Source organism: Oculina patagonica, chromosome 2, assembly GCF_052425735.1.
Source record: "Oculina patagonica isolate OP01 chromosome 2, crgOcupat, whole genome shotgun sequence".
Taxonomy (NCBI): Eukaryota; Metazoa; Cnidaria; class Anthozoa; order Scleractinia; family Oculinidae; genus Oculina; species Oculina patagonica.
Window position 1 is genome coordinate 35,182,165 of NC_135759.1, and position 18,858 is coordinate 35,201,022.

The window sequence follows — 18,858 nt, forward strand, 5'->3', positions numbered from 1 at the left end:
GTAGTTCAGCAACAAAACTTAAAAATCCAACAAAGTTACAGAAGGTGCGGACTTCTCGGGAAAGTTTGTAATTTTTTGATTGGTTAGTTTCGATCCTAAATTTTGAACGGTTGTCAACAATTTCGGTTTTGCAGTCACAATACAAGTTTTCAAGTTAATTTATTCTAGTAAAATAAATAATTATTATCCTTTCTGCCGAGGGTCGGATCTGTAGAGTGTGTACAATATAGCGGAGTCGATCGTATGCTAATTGAGGTAAAACAGAAAAAAAAATTGTTGTTGAGCAGTTTTCTGAATGCTCCAACGCCTTTGGTCTGTTTACGTAAAGGATAACAATCCATTGTTGTCGATTATCGTTTTGATTGGTCAACTTTCTTCCAAGTGTCTGGCTCAGGCAGCCGCACTGTCAGTTGCAGTATCTTCTGCAACTTCTTCTTCTTCTGCTTCTGTCCACAAGGTTGACGCTTTGTTTGAAAGGAGGAGACTTATTTCGATGATTGATGATTATTGAATATGTTCCAACATTAGAAGAGAATCGTGTCATTATTGTAGTTAACTGGAAAGGATATCCACCCCTATTGTGAGAACATCTTTATGAGTAATTGAGAGCAGAGAGTGGTGAATTAGAAATTAAAGCGGTTTATTTCTATAATTGCAGAAAGCTGATTTAAAAAAGAAACCCGGCAAACCACCCAAATCTTCGAAAAAGAAAGACGAATCTCCTATCGACCCGGAAAACATAGATTTTGATGCATTCAACACACCGGAAATGCTAGAGGGAATGGACGATGAACTACGACAGTTCATTCAGGAGCAGGGTAAAAGTGACGTCACTTCCGCCACTGTCAATCAGCCTAATGATGGTGCTGTTGCAAATGAAACAATTAAAAGACAAGAGTCTGTACAAACCATAGAAATGCCACAAGTCGCCCGTGAAGTTCCACCGGAGAAAAAAGATGCACACGCGCCGTCTAAACCCAAGAAATTGTCCAAGAAGGAGCTGGCGAAACTAAGAGCAGATCAACGAAAAGAGGAAAGGAAAAGGAAGGAAGAAGAGAAGAGAATAAGAGAGGAAGAGATGCGCTTGATGAAGGAGCGCGAAGAAGAGGCAGCCAGAGCTAAGGCAGAGGCGGAAGAGAAGCAGAGAAACATTGAAGAAGAGAAGATGAAAAGGGTGGAGGAGGAGGAAGAAGCCAAAAAACACGAACAAGAAGCGCTGGAGAAACTGAAGGAAGCCAAGAAAAAGGCACGCGAAGAGCGAGAATCGCGGAGAGCGGCTGAAGCCGAGCGAAGAAGGCTTGAGGTACAAAAGAAACGTGAAGAGAAGAAGAAGCGAGAAGAGGAGTTAAGAGAGCGAGAGAAAGAACTTGAACAACAGCGAATGAATCGCGAGAAAAGAATGGCCGAAATTGAGGAAGCGAGGCGGCGGAAGGAAGAACTTGAGCGCCTTGAAGAGGATCAAAGACTGGAGGAAGAACGTCTCCTGGCGCTTCAGGAAGAGGAGGAAGAACGACGGCTGGAGGAGGAGAAGATACGCGAAGCAGAAGAAGAGTTGCGCAGGATACAAGAAGAGCGAGAGTATCGCGAGCAGATGAGGCGGATAGCTGAAATGCAGGAGGCAAAGCTAAGGCAGGAAGAGGAGGAAAGGCTGAGGCGAGAAGAAGAAGAGCGCCAGCGGGCTGAGGAAGAAATGCGCAAACGGGAAGAAGCCGAGCAGGAACGACTTCGCGAGGAACAGAAACGCATTGAAATGGCACGCCGGTTGGAAGCTTTAGCGCGCATGCGTTCTGCTCAAGCGGCCGCCAGGAGGAAGGCGTTGTTGTTGAAACGAAGGGAAGATAACATGGAAAGAATGACGAGTTTAAAGCACACACGTTGCGGACAACACATTACCCGAGCCTTTGTATTCACATACTATACGCACATACCGAGAAAGGTGTGGGAAGTACCAATTGGTTTCAACAAGAAAAAGAAAGGTTTTGGAATGCCAAGGAGAAAACCAGCCCCACCTAAACCTCCTTGATAAGAAAAAGCAAGCCTTTGGCTTTTAGGCTTTGAGAGTTGACTTGCAGCAAAGGTAATTAATAACGCCCAGTATCACGGAAATTAGACCAAATCGTGGACTCAATTTACAAAATCGCTTTAGCATTTGAAAATCAGTCTGTAGATCAAATGCAGAAGACCCTGGAGACGAGATAACTACTACATAGTATTTTCTAAGATTAAACAAAAAGTTTTGAGGTCTTTGAAAGATTAATACGCCATCCAGGGATGACCAACCAGCTAGTTGTAGGTTTTTTTTTCCATGGGTGATCAGTTTTATTTATGCCTGTTCACAGTGTGAACGGCTATGTATTTTTTAAAGTTCCTTAGCGGGCCAGTTTTCTATTAACGGTATTTATTCCCGTGATGTTTTGGTTATTTAATAAGGGGGACTATAATTTTCCAAGTATTAAGTTAGAGAAATCGTACAGTTTTAAGATCCAAAATCAATACTTTGTAAAAATACGTGCTTCGAAATTTACCTTCAATTGCTTTAAACTGTTTGAAGTTTAGCCGAAGTCAAGGAATCTTTTAATCTGTTCAATGTAAAAAAAAAGGCCAGAGCCCAGAAGAATGTTTCGAGCGTTGAAAAACTCTAGGAAAAAGGGTTTTTTTGAATGAGTTACAGCAAAACAGGATCGATCGAGATACTTTAATTCGGAAGGTTCAAGATATAGATTATTGTAAAAAGAATGTAAAATAATATAATTGGGTAGATTCATATAGGTTCATTTCGTCTTATTTATTTTTTGATAGATTTTAGATTTCTTAGTTTCAAATGATGTGAACAAACTATTTAATATTATCTCCTAATTTGTTAATGTAGAAGAAAAGAATATATTTTTAGAATTAAGCTTACAGAAGAGAATAACTTGAAAATAGGTTTTGCAAATTAAAAAAAATATGACATCATGAATGTGGAGAAATAATTAGTTGCGTGTTAAGGTGTGTGTGGTATAGTCTGCGTTAAGTAAACCTTTCCCTTTTGCTTCATGCCCCAACTTCGATCCCTGAAAAGTGGCAAAGCAATTGACACAGGTCATGCATCGCTCGCATGCTCTCGGGAGAGATGGGCCAAGGGTCGGTCTAGGGACAATTGTCTGTCCATGCTGGTAGCTTGTAGCTCAAACTGATAAAACCAGTTTGGTTGCAAGGCTGGTACTACGGCTGAAGAGCCAAATTTATTGGCCAATATTTTAACCAGCAGAGCTATTCGTCTTTAGGAAAATAACGACTCTAAAATTGGCCCTGAAGAAGAACAGCTCTGCTAGTCGAAATATTGGCCGATAAATTTTGCCCTTCAGTCGTTGTACCAGCCTTGCAATTATTCTGATTTTATTTACACTTGGAGTGACGACTGGTACGAGCATTTCGTAAACAAGAGATCCGTCCGGCAACAGACAAGCTAAGTCGTTTTATTCATCGTTGTGTGGTCCCCTGCATCCAAACTGTTTTTGTAGCTAGTAACTGGTGTCACCGCTGTTGGTTTTATTTTGTGAAAGTGAGTATTTTTCAGTCAAATTATAGCGCCCAAGATAGGATTAGACTTTTAGTTTGAATCAACGAGTTCTCCTGCAGTTGTTTACCGTCCGGTTCGTTGATATCAAACACGGCTATTGCAGCTCCATCGTCAGCAATCACGTGACAAAGAGGGAGGGGCTTTACCTCTTTTAATTTATTATTCCAGTTCTGGTTTTCTCTCTGTCACGCCGATTCTACGCTCTCGGGACTGTCGGGAGAGATCGAGAAAGGATCCCGCTTAGATACGTACCCTCCCGAGAGCGTAGCGTTGCGTGACAGAAAATGGGCCAGAACTTGCGTGCGAAGCATGACGTGACCGGTGTCATTTGTCGCGCGTCACGATACGGATAACGAGAGTGACACTTGAGAACAAAGCAGTCAAAGTTGTAGTGAACCCCGTCAGGAATGGCTCAATCAAACCCTCCGCTTGACTCGCAGTACACGAAAGGTCGATTTGCTAACAAGGTGTCCATTATAACTGGTGGATCATCGGGGATCGGACGAGCTACTGTTAAAAGATTTGTCAATGATGGAGCTGCAGTAGCCGTGTTTGATATCAACGAACCGGACGGTAAACAACTGCAGGATGAACTTACAGCTTGTGGATACCATGGCAAGTTCTACAAAGTGGATGTGGCAGATAAAGAGCAGTGTGTACAAGGAGTTAAGAAAGTTGCTGAAGATCATGAGGGAAAAATACATTTTCTGGTGAACAACGCAGCCATCGGCGCGCCTTGTAAGGGTGAGTATGACCTGACCCGGGTTTTTAGCAAGTCAGTTAATTTACCGGTATTTTGAAATTCTCTTGTTCCTATTAAAACTCGACTATTCGCACAACAAATCTAAGCCAATTTCAAAAGCATCGACTATTCATTCAAAGAGCTGGTTTATAGACTCTTTATACGGTTCCCGAATACGACGAATACGGAATACACCGCAGCTATGAAACTCCAGTGGGTGTGCATGTGATTCATATTAAGTGTCACGTGAAGTCACGCAATGAGGAGACCGACGGATTTATCCTTTATACATAATTTTCTGCGTTAATTCTGAAGACCAGCGGGAAATAATATAATGGAGAGACTGATAGATTTCTACGCTAGATTTGAAAGGTGGGCACCGGGATTGAAAACGACCTGACTGAAAAAAAAAATGGTTCTTTGAACGGGCCTCAAGGGAACCTAAATGGTCCCTTCCCTGTAGCCGCTACTAAATTTCCCCCAATTTTGTCCTTTTTAAGCGATGACGTCAGGAAATCGCTTATTGCCATCGCAAGACCGACCCGATCTTTTTGTCTGTTTCGGTCGAACAGAAATCAAGTTTAACTTAATAACAAGAAATCGCCGCATAGAACACAAAAGCAAAATACTCCCGTGCAGTTAGAATGGAACACTACAATGTATAAACGAAAGAGACTAATTACATATGATGGGATCTATTAGAATTAGTAGACAGAAATTTCTAACTCTTATAATAATAAGGGCCGCCGTGGGCAAGAGACCGTTTGACCTCTCTCGCAGCTTAAAAGCTAGCTCCCGCGTATCGTATGTCGTTTATCGGAAGTCACACACTACAATATAACGCAATCTACTGTTGTTCAATTGAGCAAATCTACGAAGAAAATGTATTATTAACTTTGCATCCTTGACCTGCCTACTGTTAATTCTGTATTTATTTGAATTCCATCATATCCTAACTTAATGCTATTTAGACAATCACCAACATTGCTTCTTTGGTTTAAAAAATGTACACTGCAATTGGATAACAGTCTTTTTCCCGCCCTCAATCCCGTCATCGCTTCTGCATGCACTGCATGCCGTTTATTAAGCGATGACGTCAGGAAATCGCTTATTGCCATCGCAAGACCGACCCGATCTTTTTGTCTTTTTGTCTGTTTCGGTCGAACAGAAATCAAGTTTAACTTGATAACAAGAAATCGCCGCATAGAACACAAAAGCAAAATACTCCCGTGCAGTTAGAATGGAACACTACAATGTATAAACGAAAGAGACTAATTACATATGATGGGATCTATTAGAATTAGTAGACAGAAATTTCTAACATTTATAATTTTAAGGGCCGTCGTGAACAAGAGACCGTTTGACCTTTCTCGCAGCTTTTAAAAAAGCTAGCTCCCGCGTATCGTATGTCGTTTATCGGAAGTCACACACTACAATATAACGCAATCTACTGTTGTTCAATTGAGCAAATCTACGAAGAAAATGTATTATTAACTTTGCATCCTTGGCCTGCCTACTGTTAATTCTGTATTTATTTGAATTCCATAATATCCTAACTATGCTATTTAGACAATCACGAACATTGCTTCTTAGGTTTAAAAAATGTACACTGCAATTGGATAACAGTCTTTATCCCGTCCTCAATTATGTTAGACCCTTTGTGAAACGTCAGCGCTTCTGCATGCACTGCATGCCGTTTTTTCCCTAATGAGACAGCCCGCTTGCGGGCTACGTACCCCATAGTTAGCTATTGCCTCTAATCCAACCTGGCCCTGGGTCCTTTAAAGATTTTTCTATATTCGGGAAGAGAAACGTCGAGACACACTTTGGAAAGACAAAATGCACGCACTTGAGAACAGGGCAAAGAAAGGAAAGGAGACAATGTTAAAAATGGTGAAACGAAACTGGAAATATTTTTTCCAGTTACAGCTTTTTTTGCTGACGCGTTTTATAATATTCTCAGGTAGTGCATTTAAACATTTTAGATTTTAGATTAACTGCAGACAGTACTGTTTCGGCCTTCTGGGCCTCATCAGTGCAGTGCTGATGCTAGGATGGAGGTTAAGCTGTATTGTATTGTATTGTATTGTATTGTATTGTATTGTATTGTATTGTATTGTATTGTATTGTATTGTATTGTAAAAGGGTTTAAGTGAATTTTAGACGCGCCCCTTTTGACAGTATTTGGAGATCTGAATAGAAGTAATAAGAGCTTACCATCTACTACCTTTTCACAGGTTTGGATTCTTCAAAGGCAGACTGGGATAGAGTTTTGGGAATAAATCTCATTGGTTATTCCAACATGGTGCAAGCCTGTTACCCATTTATGACTAAAGGTAACTCGGTGGCCACGTGTTTGTATTTTTGTGTCAATATAGTGTTGTGGAAGAGTAATAGCCTGTGTAACGCGCAGATCGACGTTTTCCCTTTCGAGAACGAGACAACATCATATTGACAAGGAGAAACCTCATTTGCATTCACTTTCAACACACATTTACATAAGTTACTACTGTCTCGCGTCCTGAGCTTTACGCGGCACCTCTCATGCTCTCGGCAAGGAAACGACGGCTGTGCAGGCTAGAAGTTTCAAACTTGAACTTACTCAAGTTGGTTGATTGACCAATAAACGCTACTGCTCTCGGCAAATTACTGTTTTCGATTTCCGTTTTAAACTTCTCAAATTTTGATCTTTCGCACTCTTCTGCAGTTTCCTTGTATTTCGCTACTGTTTTCCTGTCATTTTTGATTTAACGCGAATTAAAGGTTCAACATGTTCCGCTGCTTATTTGCCAAACTAAGTGGAGAAGGGATACTCCATCTTTTTTCCTTAAATTTTTTACTTGAATAAACCCCGACCAACGAACTAACCGTTCAGTTGGTCTGTTCGATATACTTGGAAAGACCCTCATATGGCAGTTTTCCCTACTCTTTTCTATGCTCCAATTCGTGCAATACCTACACTTTTCTTAGGCCACTATAGGGGTACTCCCCCCCCCCCCCCACCTCCCAGCATAAATGATTTTAGTTTACTGTCTTTTGGTTTTGCAGCAGAACCCTGGGACTGCGCTGTCGTTAACATAAGTAGTGTCCAGGCCCATCGTGCTCAACCTTTCTTTTCAGCGGGCTGGACATATCAGGCAAGTAAAGGAGGTGTGACAACAATGACCAAGTGTATGGCCCTGGATTTATCAGCTCATGGAATCAGAGTAAACTCCATTAGTCCGGGATATACCTGGACTGAACTGGTAAGCCTTATATCTTGCTTGTTTTCATTAAAAACTACGACAGCCTGTCAACAATTAAATTTATCTTAATCCTTCTCGAAAGTTCAACAAGTTCAAAACTGCATTAGAATCTTGTTGTATTATTAAAACGTAAATACGACAGTTAGTCAGACAGTCTGTCGGTTAGACAGCCAGTCAGTCATTCAGTTAGTCAGTTAGTCAGTCAACCGGTCAGTCAGTTAGTCAGTTAGTCCGCGGACAGTCAGTCGGACAGTCAGACTGTCTGTCTGTCTTACTGTCTTTCATTTATCTGTGAGTCAGTCAGTCAATCCGTCAGAGAGTTAGTCAGTCAGTCAGTCGGTCGGTCAGTCAGTCAGTCAGTCGGTCAGTCAGTCAGTCAGTCAGTCAGTCAGTCAGTCAGTCGGTCATTAAACTTGTGACGTGGTTTGTTAGTTCATTTTTTTTAAAAATAAACTACAATAAAGTCTTAACACGCGATCATGCATTTTTAATTATTAAATTGGATCTTTGTGGTGAGACTTACAATTTCAAAACTTGGTTACCAAATAAGTAGTCATAAGTAGCATTTCCAGTGCTTGTGGTATTTTTGGTTGGCATTTCAGAAATAATCTTGAAATATGTTATTTGCAGACAGGTAAAATACTAGGCGAAAGCCGGGAGAGCTATGAGCCAAACGTTTCCAAGCGACAGATGATCGGGCGTTTCTGTGAGGCTGAAGAGGTAGCAGCAGCCATTGCCTTCCTATGCAGCAAAGATGCTTCAGCTATAACTGGCACAGACTTGCCAGTCGATGGAGGGTTATTAGCTTTAGGTCCCGAGGGAACTGGACAGTAAAAAAGGATTCACAATGACATAGAGCTGAAAGTCAGGCCGGAAACTTCTGCTTTGAGACAGATTATATTAAAAAGTATCTGTACAGACCTGACGTTAAATGTAAACTAACAGTCGTTTCTGAGCAATTTCTTAACCCAATTTTAATACTAGCATGCCGCTTATACCCCTAGAAATCGTTTATTCCGAACTTGATTCCAAAAAATGCACGAGATTCATATCTCGTGAAGCTAGAACCTTTTGAACCACTCGGAATTAACGTACATGATGAGTGTTATTTTATCATTTTGTAATTTTATCATCTTCTCTTATGGGAAATATTTCCCTGGTACGTCAATAATAAATACAGTATCCAGTAAGTACGACTTTTTCTTGTTGATATGAACTACGCAGTAATCATCGATTGCTAATCTCGTAGTAGTTTGATTCCATTTAAAATCGCGTGTAAAACAGTGATGGGAATTGCTTTGGCTGATTGCGAGAAAAAGGGTTTGATGAGCGTGCATTCATTTTTTTTGGTCTATGCCTGCAAAAGTGATAATTTGGAAACCGCTCTATGAATTTTTTTTAAAATTGGACAATCTCGAGATTCATCATCAATTGATATGGCTCGCAAGTTTCAAGGTCATTAAAACCATGTTAGGCCATCCCAATAAAACGTTTCGGTTTCCCATCGCCCCGTGTCTTGTGATGGTGGGTCGGTCGGTCGGGCAAAAAAAAAAAGAATGAACACTTAAAGGGATCTGGGTTTATTTAAGAAGCCAGGAGATGCAGAACCGAAAGATTTTGTTTCAGTTGATCTCGCTGAAAATGTTGGAACAATCGTTAATGCCCTTGGCACGAAACAGCCTTTGAAAAACTTAGTATCGATGTTAATTAAGGTTAGGAACATCACATCATAACAATTGTTGTTAATAAAACAAGATCGTGTGCTTGTAACTTCAACTACTTGCCTCTTTGACTAGTGAATCTGGAATTTTTTTTTACATTTCGAAAAAAAAAAGGGTCGGTCGTGCGATGGGAAACGAAACATTTTATTGAGATGGCCTAAGGCAATAAAATTGGGCCTCCAATGTTTCCAAGTGAGTGTCCTCATTATTCACGGCTATTGTTTCAGCTTTTATATCCACGTCCGATGCCTTACACTTCCTTTACAAACAATATAAACTTTACCTTTTAAACACCCAATTCTACTTTTCTGCATAATTTGTTTGTATTTTGCAAATAGCTTATTTACGATTGATTCCATCCTCGGAGACCCAGAGGCAGTTAGCGGGGGCGAGGGAAACGCTAAACTTCGAGAAAAAAAGTTCGGCATAGAAAAGTTGGAGTGAATGAAAGGTGCCCCTGGGGAAAGAGTTTTTACCAGGCCAGTTCCAAACAGCTTTCTGAATACTGCCTCCTGATTGGGCAGAAAAGTTCTTTGTATTCCCTTTGTATTATTCTGCCCTATCGGCGGCCTGCAGGTCTGCAGTCCATTTTACTCAGGCGATTGCAGGCTTTTCCCGCTCTTTTCTTTCTTCTCTCTCTCCTCTATATTATCCCCAAGCGGGAGAGACTATTCGCTGGCTATCGGTCAAATCTGAAGCTACATGCTGTACGTCAAAATTCTCGGGAATTAATTCTTTTTCATTTAAATCAACTGCCCAGAAGTTTAGCCGGTGAGCCTCTCTGGGTGAACAGGGGCAGTTCCAGGAATTCCTAAAGGGGGGGGGGGGGGGGGGGGGGGTACACCTTCAATAGGTTCAACGTCATGTGCGTGGATGGCGAGCGTCGAGGGCGCGATCTTCTATGGGAGTCGGGGAGGCATACTCCCCGAGGAATTATTTTTCCGATTTTACCATCTAAAACGCCATTTCCAGCATTCCTGAGGCTCGAAAAGCGTTTGTGAAGGCATGAAGTAAAATCTGGAGGCTACCTTATTTTTTAACCAGAAAACCAAAAATAATAATGCATGATGAAAAGGGATAGCCGTATCAACTACAGTTAATTGTCGTTTTTCTATGTGCTTCGTTGATCGACCAATGTAGCTTAAGAGATTCTTCTTGGATGAGCTATTTCAATGCCCTTTCATATCTCTCTTCTATCTCGAATCTCTCAGAGTAATGCACAGCAATAACAGCGAAATCGGAGAAGCGCTCTTGAAACAGTTTCATGGGCAAAAAGGACTGCTCAGCATCCGCACTACTGATTGCTAGAATGCATGCAATGCGGAAAAGGCGATGGTGTTTGGAAAAGCATTCTCGTCACTGGCACCAAGGGCTAGTACAAAATTGCTTGGAAGTTCCTTCTCTGTTGACTGCCAATTGTCAGCGTAGCAAATAAAAGCAACGATGGACACACTTTGAGTTAAAGAATTGCTCGGGAACCGAGGCTATTCACTCGTTAAATAAAGTTGATTATTATTATCATAAACGTTTCTTGCTTGAGATTATATAACCTGCCTTTATAAAACCCGAAAGATAGTTTTCCGTTCGGGGTCCTTTTAAAAGAAAGAGAGTCAATGCGAAGCCGGGATGCATTAATGCTTTGAAAAACTGATCATGAAGACACGAAGTTCAAGGAAATTAGAAAGGGAGAGAGATAAAACGAGAAAGAAACACTACCACAAAACACTACCGCCTAAACACTACCACAAGAACTCCTGCAAGGCTCCAGATAAACAGAAAGAGTAATTTTGCGCAATGATTCCTGTAACGACAGCTTGGGTTGCCTTTAGGATGCTGTCCGTTAGGGAGTTATGACTTTTATGTTCCAACCCCTTCCCTCCCAAAGGGCATTGAACATCGAAGTCTCGAGCTAAAGGATGTTGCAATATCCATTCATTCACTGCGCTCTAAAAATGTTAAAGGTGTATAGTATATAAAAGGGTAAAGGTTTAGACTTCGGGCAGAACCGACTATTAGGCAAACTAAATCTGATTGACTATGATTATGGGTTTCTGCTATGATTAACAATTATTCCACGAGCGTGCGTTAGATATGATTGGTAGATAGCCAAAGAGGCGCATAGCGCCGAGACCGAGTTGGCTATAACGATCTCATATCCAGCAAGCGCGAGTGGAATAACTGTTTTATTAAAAACGCCTCAAGAATTGACCAATATTTGAGCTCACCAGCTGTTTTCGTTGACGTGTATCGGCTACCATATTTGTGGTCAATGGTATATGAGCTCATATACCATTGCCTGTTAACCAATCAAAATGCAGGAATTGCAATATACCATTACTAGTTTTTAATAATTTTCGATACACTGCCCTGGGAATGTGCATGCACAAGTATAATTGCCCAAAACCAAAAAAAAAAAGAAAATCCAAATCCAAAACATGAATAAACCACTTCCACTGAACTTTTTCTCGAATATATCAGTCTCTGGTTCATGCTAAACTGTCTTGCTAGACTGTCTTGCTCTCGGCTTGTGTCTTCTTTTGATAGTCGACTCAGGGCTTTACCCCCTCATCCACTATCAGCCGACAGAATCTATTTTTCTTTTATTTTCCAACTCCCTCGGGACCTAAAGCCAAATATCCTCCATCGACTGCCAAGTCTGTGCCAGTTATAGCTGAAGCATCTTTGCTGCACAGAAAGGTGATGGCTGCTGCTACCTCCTCAGGCTCACAGAAACGCCCGATCATCTGTCGCTTGGCAACATTTGGCTCATAGCTCTTCCGGCTTTCACCCAGAACTCTTTCTGCCTGCAAAATAATATGTCAAGATCATTTTTTAAATGTCGGCCAGAAATACCAATAAGCACTTGTCTGCTTGTATTTGGCAACCTTAGCTTCCAAAATTGGGAATTCAATATTGATGGTATAAGTTGCCTATTTTGTGTTTCAGTCTCACCACAGAGCCCAAACTACTCCAAAATGTATGATCGCGAGTAGTAAGTTGGGATCTACGGGTCACTATATTTTAGTTTATTTGACAATTGAACTAACAAAATGCGTCCAGTTTAATGACTGACTGACAGACAGACTGTCTGACTGACCAACCAACTGACTGAATATGACTGAATGTCTGACTGACCAATTGCAGTGACTGACTGAATAACACACTGACTTTCGCTGACTAATCAAATGCAATTTTGCAGCAATTTTTTAGTAGGATTTGGATAAATTGAGGCCCTGCCAGGGTAAATTCCGACAAGCGACATGGCCCAAAAAGTAGTGACAGCAAATCAAATCAAATCGCGACAAACGACAACCCTTTTGGAAAAATTTAAATTCCGACAATGACAAGTAATTTTCCTTCAATTTTACTAGCGACAGCAACGCGAAGTTTGATAAAACAATGACACGGCGCATTTTTATATTTAGACAAGCAACACGGCAACCCCCCCCCCAGTAGCAAAAGCAGTAGCAAAAGGTCAATCAACCAACCTGATGAGTATGTTAAAATTTAAATCATTCTTGCACTTCTAGCCTGCATAGCAGTCGTTTCCTTTCCAAGAGTGCACGAGGTGCCCTGTAAAGCTTAAGACAAAGTCGAGCCAGAGCATGCCGTCTCCGTCTCGTGCCCAAGATTTCATGTGCCTCTTGCCTTGATCTCGAAAAGGAAACATGGGTCTGCTACACACACAGGGTGTATGCGCTTCTACAACACTGAGTTGACACAAAACAACAAGCACATGGCCATGCAGTAAGGTACCTTTTGTCATAAATGGGTAACAGGCTTGCACCATGTTGGAATAACCAATGAGATTTATACCCAAAAGTCTATCCCAGTCTTTCTTTGAAGAATCCAGACCTGTGAATAGATAGAGGGTCATCTCTTATTACTTATATCATCTTCAAATACTGTCATTTATAAGGGCACGTCACCAAAACCCTTTTTAAAAAAACACCAGCAAATAAACTGTAACTGAAAAAGAATTTCCTTTCCAGTTTTGTTTTACCCCCCCTTTTATACATATTTGTTCTTCGTAATTTTTCTTTCTTCCTTTTAGATGTAATTCAGGGACGACGGAACATTTTTCCAAGTGGGGGGCTGACTAGTGACGGAAGAGGCCCCCCTTCTAATTTCAACTCAAGTGTAGAAATCGGCTAGTCCCTCCGTCATTTTATTTTCTGCTGGTCTTTGGAAACTAAGTAAAGATAAAAATTTAACATGTTTTGACCTGTTTTTAAAATGTGTATAAACTCGGCTCCTCATTGCGTGACTTCACGTGACACTCAATATTCAGCTGGATTTTAAAAGTTGCAGTGTGAATCCAGTGTATTCTGTATCCGGGAACCTTACAAACGAGAGAAGAAGGAAAAGAATTCCCCTTCCTGTTAGCTCCTTGAATAAATTTTGTTGACTTTTATAGAAATTGGCCCAGTTTTGTTGGTTCAAGTTCAGTTCAATGGTTCAGTTTTAATAGTCCCGAACAGTATTAAACAATATCATGATAATATGATTACGTACGGACTCCGGTATTCTTACCCTTACAAGGCGCGCTAATGGCTGCGTTGTTCACCAGAAAATGTATTTTTCCCTCATGATCTTCAGCAACTTTCTTAACTCCTTGTACACACTGCTCTTTATCTGCCACATCCACTTTGTAGAACTTCACATGGTATCCAGAAGCTGTAAGTTCATCCTGAAGTTTTTTACCGTCTGGTTCGTTGATATCAAACACGGCTACTGCAGCTCCATCATTGACAAATCTTTTAACAGTAGCTCGTCCGATCCCCGATGATCCACCAGTTATAATGGACACCTTGTTAGCAAATCGACCTTTCGTGTACTGTGAGTCAAGCGGAGGGTTTGATTGAGCCATTCCTGACGGGGTTCACTGCAACTTTGATCTCAAGTGTCACTGAGTGCCATCTCCCGTGTTACGTCATGCATTCTGGCCCTCTTCTGTCACGCAACGCTATCTTCTCAGGATGGGGTTTCCAAAGTACATAGGCGTTTTTCTGCAATCCTACGCCTTGGGATAGACACATAGAAAATGTGTAATTTTAATAATTATCGGAATGGACTTCTGTTCTGTTGGGCAGCCGCTGCGACAATCTTGAAAGCGCTGAAAGCGGTCATGCCCTAGGGACAAGCTTGTAACTTGCGACCGGGTAAGGCTTGGGTCCCAGTAAAACTGGAAGCGAAAGCGAAGCGAAAAGCGAGGGACGAGGGAAGTGCGAACTTTGAAGAATCAAACATGTACAAACAATTTTTTAGGCTTCGAGGCTTCAAAGTTGCACAGAACTTCGCAGTTGTTATTGAAGTGAAGAAGAAATCCTTAAAGTGTCTTTCTACATCCCGAGTTAATCGCGATGGGAAGTCAAACAAAACAACAGCGTTGAACTTTCTTCATAGGACGTTTGCCTTACCAAGTGACTATTTCATAAGAAAATCTACTGGAATGGAACCCTGTAAATTTGAAGGAAAAATTCACGTTGTAAAAGATGAGGAAGACGAACGACGGTTAGTACAAGATGGTGAAGTTTGTAAGGATTTTGAGAAGCAGGAAGCTCTTGGTATGGATATAGAATATTCTAATGACTCTCCACTCCAAAGAATATGTTTAATTCAACTGGCCTCAAAGGAAAATGCTGTTTTGTGGACATGTAATCAGGGCAATTTTCGTGATAAACTTCCTCCGTATCTGTTGTCCATCATCAAAGGTGAAGTTTTGAAGGTAAGTAAAGTTAGTAAATAAACGTGCTCAGATGTCTTTTTCAACTGAGATAGTGGATATTGGATAAATTTATTTATCCAATATTTATTTGGTAGTCAGTACTAGCAGATACTTCTACATATATCAGGGATCATGTTTACTATGGGTATTCTTGTCCGATATGTTGGTCATTATATCAGTCGACAGTCAGTTAACACATTGACCAATAGTCCGCCGATAGTGGGTGGCAACACTTGGTCAATAGTCGGTGGACATATTGGTTTATTATTGGCCGAGTGTTGGTAGACTATTGGCTGAGTGTAAATCCCTAAAATTTACTACGAGGGTGTGCTGCTGAGTCGCTGAGACTCTGGACCTGTTCCAGAATTTGCAACCCTGTTCCATACAAACATTGCAAAATAGGTACCCTGTTCCAGACAATATCCACAATGTAAATATATGTAGATAGATATAAAAACACTGGCGTATATCACAAAGCGCTCAATTGACTTCGTCTGTGGCTCAGAGATAAAGTGATGAGAGGAGCGGAGTTTCATAGCTAAACTTGATCGTGTTTAATCAGGATTCTGGGAAAAGAATAGACCCTGTTCCAAAGTCAAAAGGCTGAATTCTATACCCTGTTCCAGAGTCAGAGAGACAAAAAGCATACCCTGTCGAGTGGCACATACCCATATAGCCATTATATGGGAGTACCCCCCGGGGTGTAAATTGACTATCTGCTGACACTGACAGACCATCGACAGACTATCGGCTTCCGACACTGAGTGTCAAGCGACCATAGGCTGACTCTCAATAGTCGGTCTATATATATCGGTTGATTATCACAAGCATGGGACAAAGAGAAAAATTTGAGTCCCTGATGGGAACAAACCCATGACCTCCCAAACAGGGGTGTCTTCCGGAAAATTGATCATACGCGGTTTCTTTTTTCAAAACCTTGGAAAAGTATATATCACTGAAAAGCTAATAAAATGTAGAATCTAAAGAAATAATTATTTTAAAGATTAGGTCTAATGGTAAGCTCGCGCAAGCCTTAAACCGCAACACTGACGATGTTTGCTAAATTGAATTACCTGCTTTCGTGTTTGCACGTACGACCAAACAAACTGCACAGTGTCAATCAGCAGGTAATGGACTACAAAAGTGTGTGAGGCTTTTTGGATATTCCTATTGGTTGCTGAGAAAATCTATTGTAAACTCAAATAGAATATTTGCCGATCTTCGTCACATAAGAAGGTGTCACATAAGAAGGGGGGTGAGCATTCTATCCACAGAGCTACAGAGAGACTCATGACTCAAGGCCATCAAGTGCATGTAGGTTCACATGAGGCACGTGTCCTTCATACTGCTAGGACTGAGATTTCTAGCCTGGTTTCAAAAACCAGGCTGGAAATCTAAGCCCGGGCAAAATGTCGACAGCATATTGTATGAGGACTCAGATTTTTTGTTTGTCCCACGCTGAATGAACATTACATCTTTCTTGTTTCACTACCAAGTTTAAAATTTATCATCCTTCCTTATTTATCACAGTATAAAGTTTTTGTTTGGCTCTTTCTTGGTGTAGGTGGGCCATGACTTAGCTCATGATGTTGTGTTACTTCAAAAGCATTATGGAGAGTGTATAAACAACATAGTGGACACCCTCACTTGGGCAAAAGAAATGAACTGTGACCCATTAAACTTGAGAGCAATGTGTGCTATTTTTCTTCATCAACGACTCTCCAAACTTCTTCAGCAATCTGACTGGTCAAAAGAAGATTTGACTGAAAAACAACTTCACTATGCTGCTACAGATGCATGGGCATCACTCAGAGTCTATGAGGAAATGAAAAGGTGAATTGTAAAATACATTATTCTTTCTTTGAAACTAATCTCATGAGTTGAACCTCCTTGGGTTTTCCAAAAGAGCTAGCAAGTTATGCACTGTAGCGCTTTTGCACTTAGAAAGGTAGAACTTTCTTTCTTGATCCAAGGGGGAGGGAGAGGGGCATTTTTTTTTTTTACCTTTGTTCCTTGTGTTTTTCAGCAAAATGTGACAAGGGGGAGGGGGAGGGGTTATCTGCCTGGTCCTCTCCCCTTAGGTCTTGACTGCTGACAAGGGAGGAGCATTTGTCTGCAAGTTAAAGACAATTTGAGACAAGAACGTAGACGTAACTAAAGCAGACGCAAAAAAGACCAGGAAAAATGTTTGGTTTCGATGGCAGGGATACAAACTTATAGCGACATTGAATGGTCTTTGCGAGCATTTTTCTTTGTGAGCACAAGTATTGTTAAAGGTTAGCCTTGCGAGTAATGAGCACTCTTCAGAAAGCTGCCTCCACTAAAAAGCGAGCAAGTGAGCACTTGTAAAAATATGTGACTACGAGCAAACAAGCATCCATTAAAATTTTGCGAGCATTTTGAGCAGAAACCTAATTTTGCGAACACTGCAAAATTTTGGAGGGCAATTCTGATCCTTAATTATGAAGGGGAGAGAATGGTAATGACAATGTTTCAGTACCTGTTTTAAATCAACTTGAGCAGTTGAGACTGATTGAGTTTATTTTTTTGTCTTTTATGCTCTATAAAGATATTTACCGGTACATTTGGGTGAATAAAATCTAATTTTTCTGCTTTGTTTCTCTTGAAACAGGACAACTGAAGTAATTGGTATGCCTCTTTCTTTACCGCTGAAATCAACTTTGGATGTGTTTCAGTTAAGACAGGCAGTTAAGACTGATAGAAACAGAAGAAAACGTAGAAGAGAAAGTGAAAGAAAAAAGGCATTGAGTGAAATGAGAATAGCACAGGAAAAAGCAGAAGTCTCTGAAAATCTGGCTTAACCCGATTACTTCATTGGACATGTGTTGGTACATTATTCCAAGAATACGTGCTACTTTATCTTTCAGTAACACGCGAATTTTGAAGTGAAAACCCAACTAACGACTGCATTTTGGCTTCTGCTTCATAATATGGTGCCAACCGAATTTGAAAAACAGAAACAATCAAAATGGATCAATATCTACCAATCACAACCAACAATCATGACCTTTTGAATCAGTTGAAGTTAACTTTGATTCCCGAGAGGTCTGCTTAGATGATTGACTTACGCAGGCTAATGATTGACTGCAGCAAAAATGTAACTGCTGGTTGAGCAGAGTTTGTGTTTATTGAAAGGTGCAGTAATGAGTTTTTGTCAAGCTGAATTTGATAGGACTACTTTTTTCGGAATGTGGAGGGAAGGTTGCACAGTATCTGAGGTTGCCCAATAAAAATTAAAACCACATTTTTGATTAGAAACTTGTCTTTACTTTTTTGCTATACAAACATAAGAAAGATAAAAGTAAACCAAAATAATTTTGGACACTTGAAGATGGAGAGTTGTTGTTTCTGGGAGAGAATCCACTCAAGGAAAAAGATGGTGGTTGTAAATTTTACTACAATACCTTGCGAACCTAACACAGCCAATAGTCGCATGGAAAGCCACCCAGGGTCACCCTGCCCCCCAAGCCAAATTTTCGATTTCTCATATAAACGGTTCGCAGCTATCTATAAAGAAACTTATGAAAAGTTATCTTGTGATTTGTTTTGCAACCTAACCTAACCCTAACCTCTCACCCTAACCCTTACCAACCCTAACCCTAAGGGCTCGGTATGGAGGGATACCCTCATACTAGGGACAACTCTTCTCCATGTAAACAGGTCCTTTTAGGGTTAGCAGGTGGAAAGAGGAGAGCTTGCACAGACCTCTCAGCCTTTTAAATGTGGCCTCTCAAAACCCACACGGTTTCCGGCTGTTTCATGATCACTCAATGAGCCGTCAAATTTTGGCCAACCAGTGCAAATCAAAACTTAAAAGATCAAATCGAAAAACATCACTA

The 18,858-nt window shown here is 40.8% G+C and overlaps 4 protein-coding genes across 5 annotated transcripts; 3 read left to right on the forward strand and 1 right to left on the reverse strand.

The window, feature by feature from the left end:
* Positions 1-662: 662 nt before the first annotated feature.
* LOC144644456 (uncharacterized) lies at positions 663-2,959 on the forward strand. Its single transcript, XM_078503952.1, has one exon. The coding sequence runs from the start codon at positions 770-772 to the stop codon at positions 2,021-2,023; it is 1,254 nt and encodes a 417-aa protein (XP_078360078.1). The 5' UTR covers positions 663-769; the 3' UTR covers positions 2,024-2,959.
* Positions 2,960-3,914: 955 nt separating this feature from the next.
* On the forward strand, positions 3,915-9,055 carry LOC144644406 (3-oxoacyl-[acyl-carrier-protein] reductase FabG-like). The gene is made up of 4 exons (XM_078503887.1): positions 3,915-4,306; positions 6,542-6,640; positions 7,353-7,549; positions 8,180-9,055. Exons 1-4 carry the CDS (start codon positions 3,970-3,972, stop codon positions 8,381-8,383), a joined length of 837 nt encoding a protein of 278 aa, XP_078360013.1. The 5' UTR covers positions 3,915-3,969; the 3' UTR covers positions 8,384-9,055.
* Positions 9,056-12,740: 3,685 nt separating this feature from the next.
* LOC144644408 (3-oxoacyl-[acyl-carrier-protein] reductase FabG-like) lies at positions 12,741-14,310 on the reverse strand. Of its 2 annotated transcripts, XR_013569103.1 has the most exons (3): positions 13,804-14,310; positions 13,496-13,612; positions 13,027-13,125 (listed from the first exon to the last, which is right to left on the reverse strand). XR_013569103.1 is itself a non-coding variant. In XM_078503889.1 (2 exons), exons 1-2 carry the CDS (start codon positions 14,138-14,140, stop codon positions 12,797-12,799), a joined length of 666 nt encoding a protein of 221 aa, XP_078360015.1. In that variant the 5' UTR covers positions 14,141-14,310; the 3' UTR covers positions 12,741-12,796. The 2 variants fall into 2 exon arrangements, 1 of the variants encoding a protein (XP_078360015.1); XM_078503889.1 differs by lacking the exon at positions 13,496-13,612 and having other exon boundaries at positions 12,741-13,125.
* An 83-nt stretch (positions 14,311-14,393) lies between these two features.
* LOC144644407 (exonuclease 3'-5' domain-containing protein 2-like) lies at positions 14,394-17,934 on the forward strand. Its single transcript, XM_078503888.1, has 3 exons — positions 14,394-14,998; positions 16,563-16,831; positions 17,631-17,934. The coding sequence occupies exons 1-3, from the start codon at positions 14,519-14,521 to the stop codon at positions 17,818-17,820; spliced, it is 939 nt and encodes a 312-aa protein (XP_078360014.1). The 5' UTR covers positions 14,394-14,518; the 3' UTR covers positions 17,821-17,934.
* The last annotated feature ends 924 nt before the right edge of the window (positions 17,935-18,858 follow it).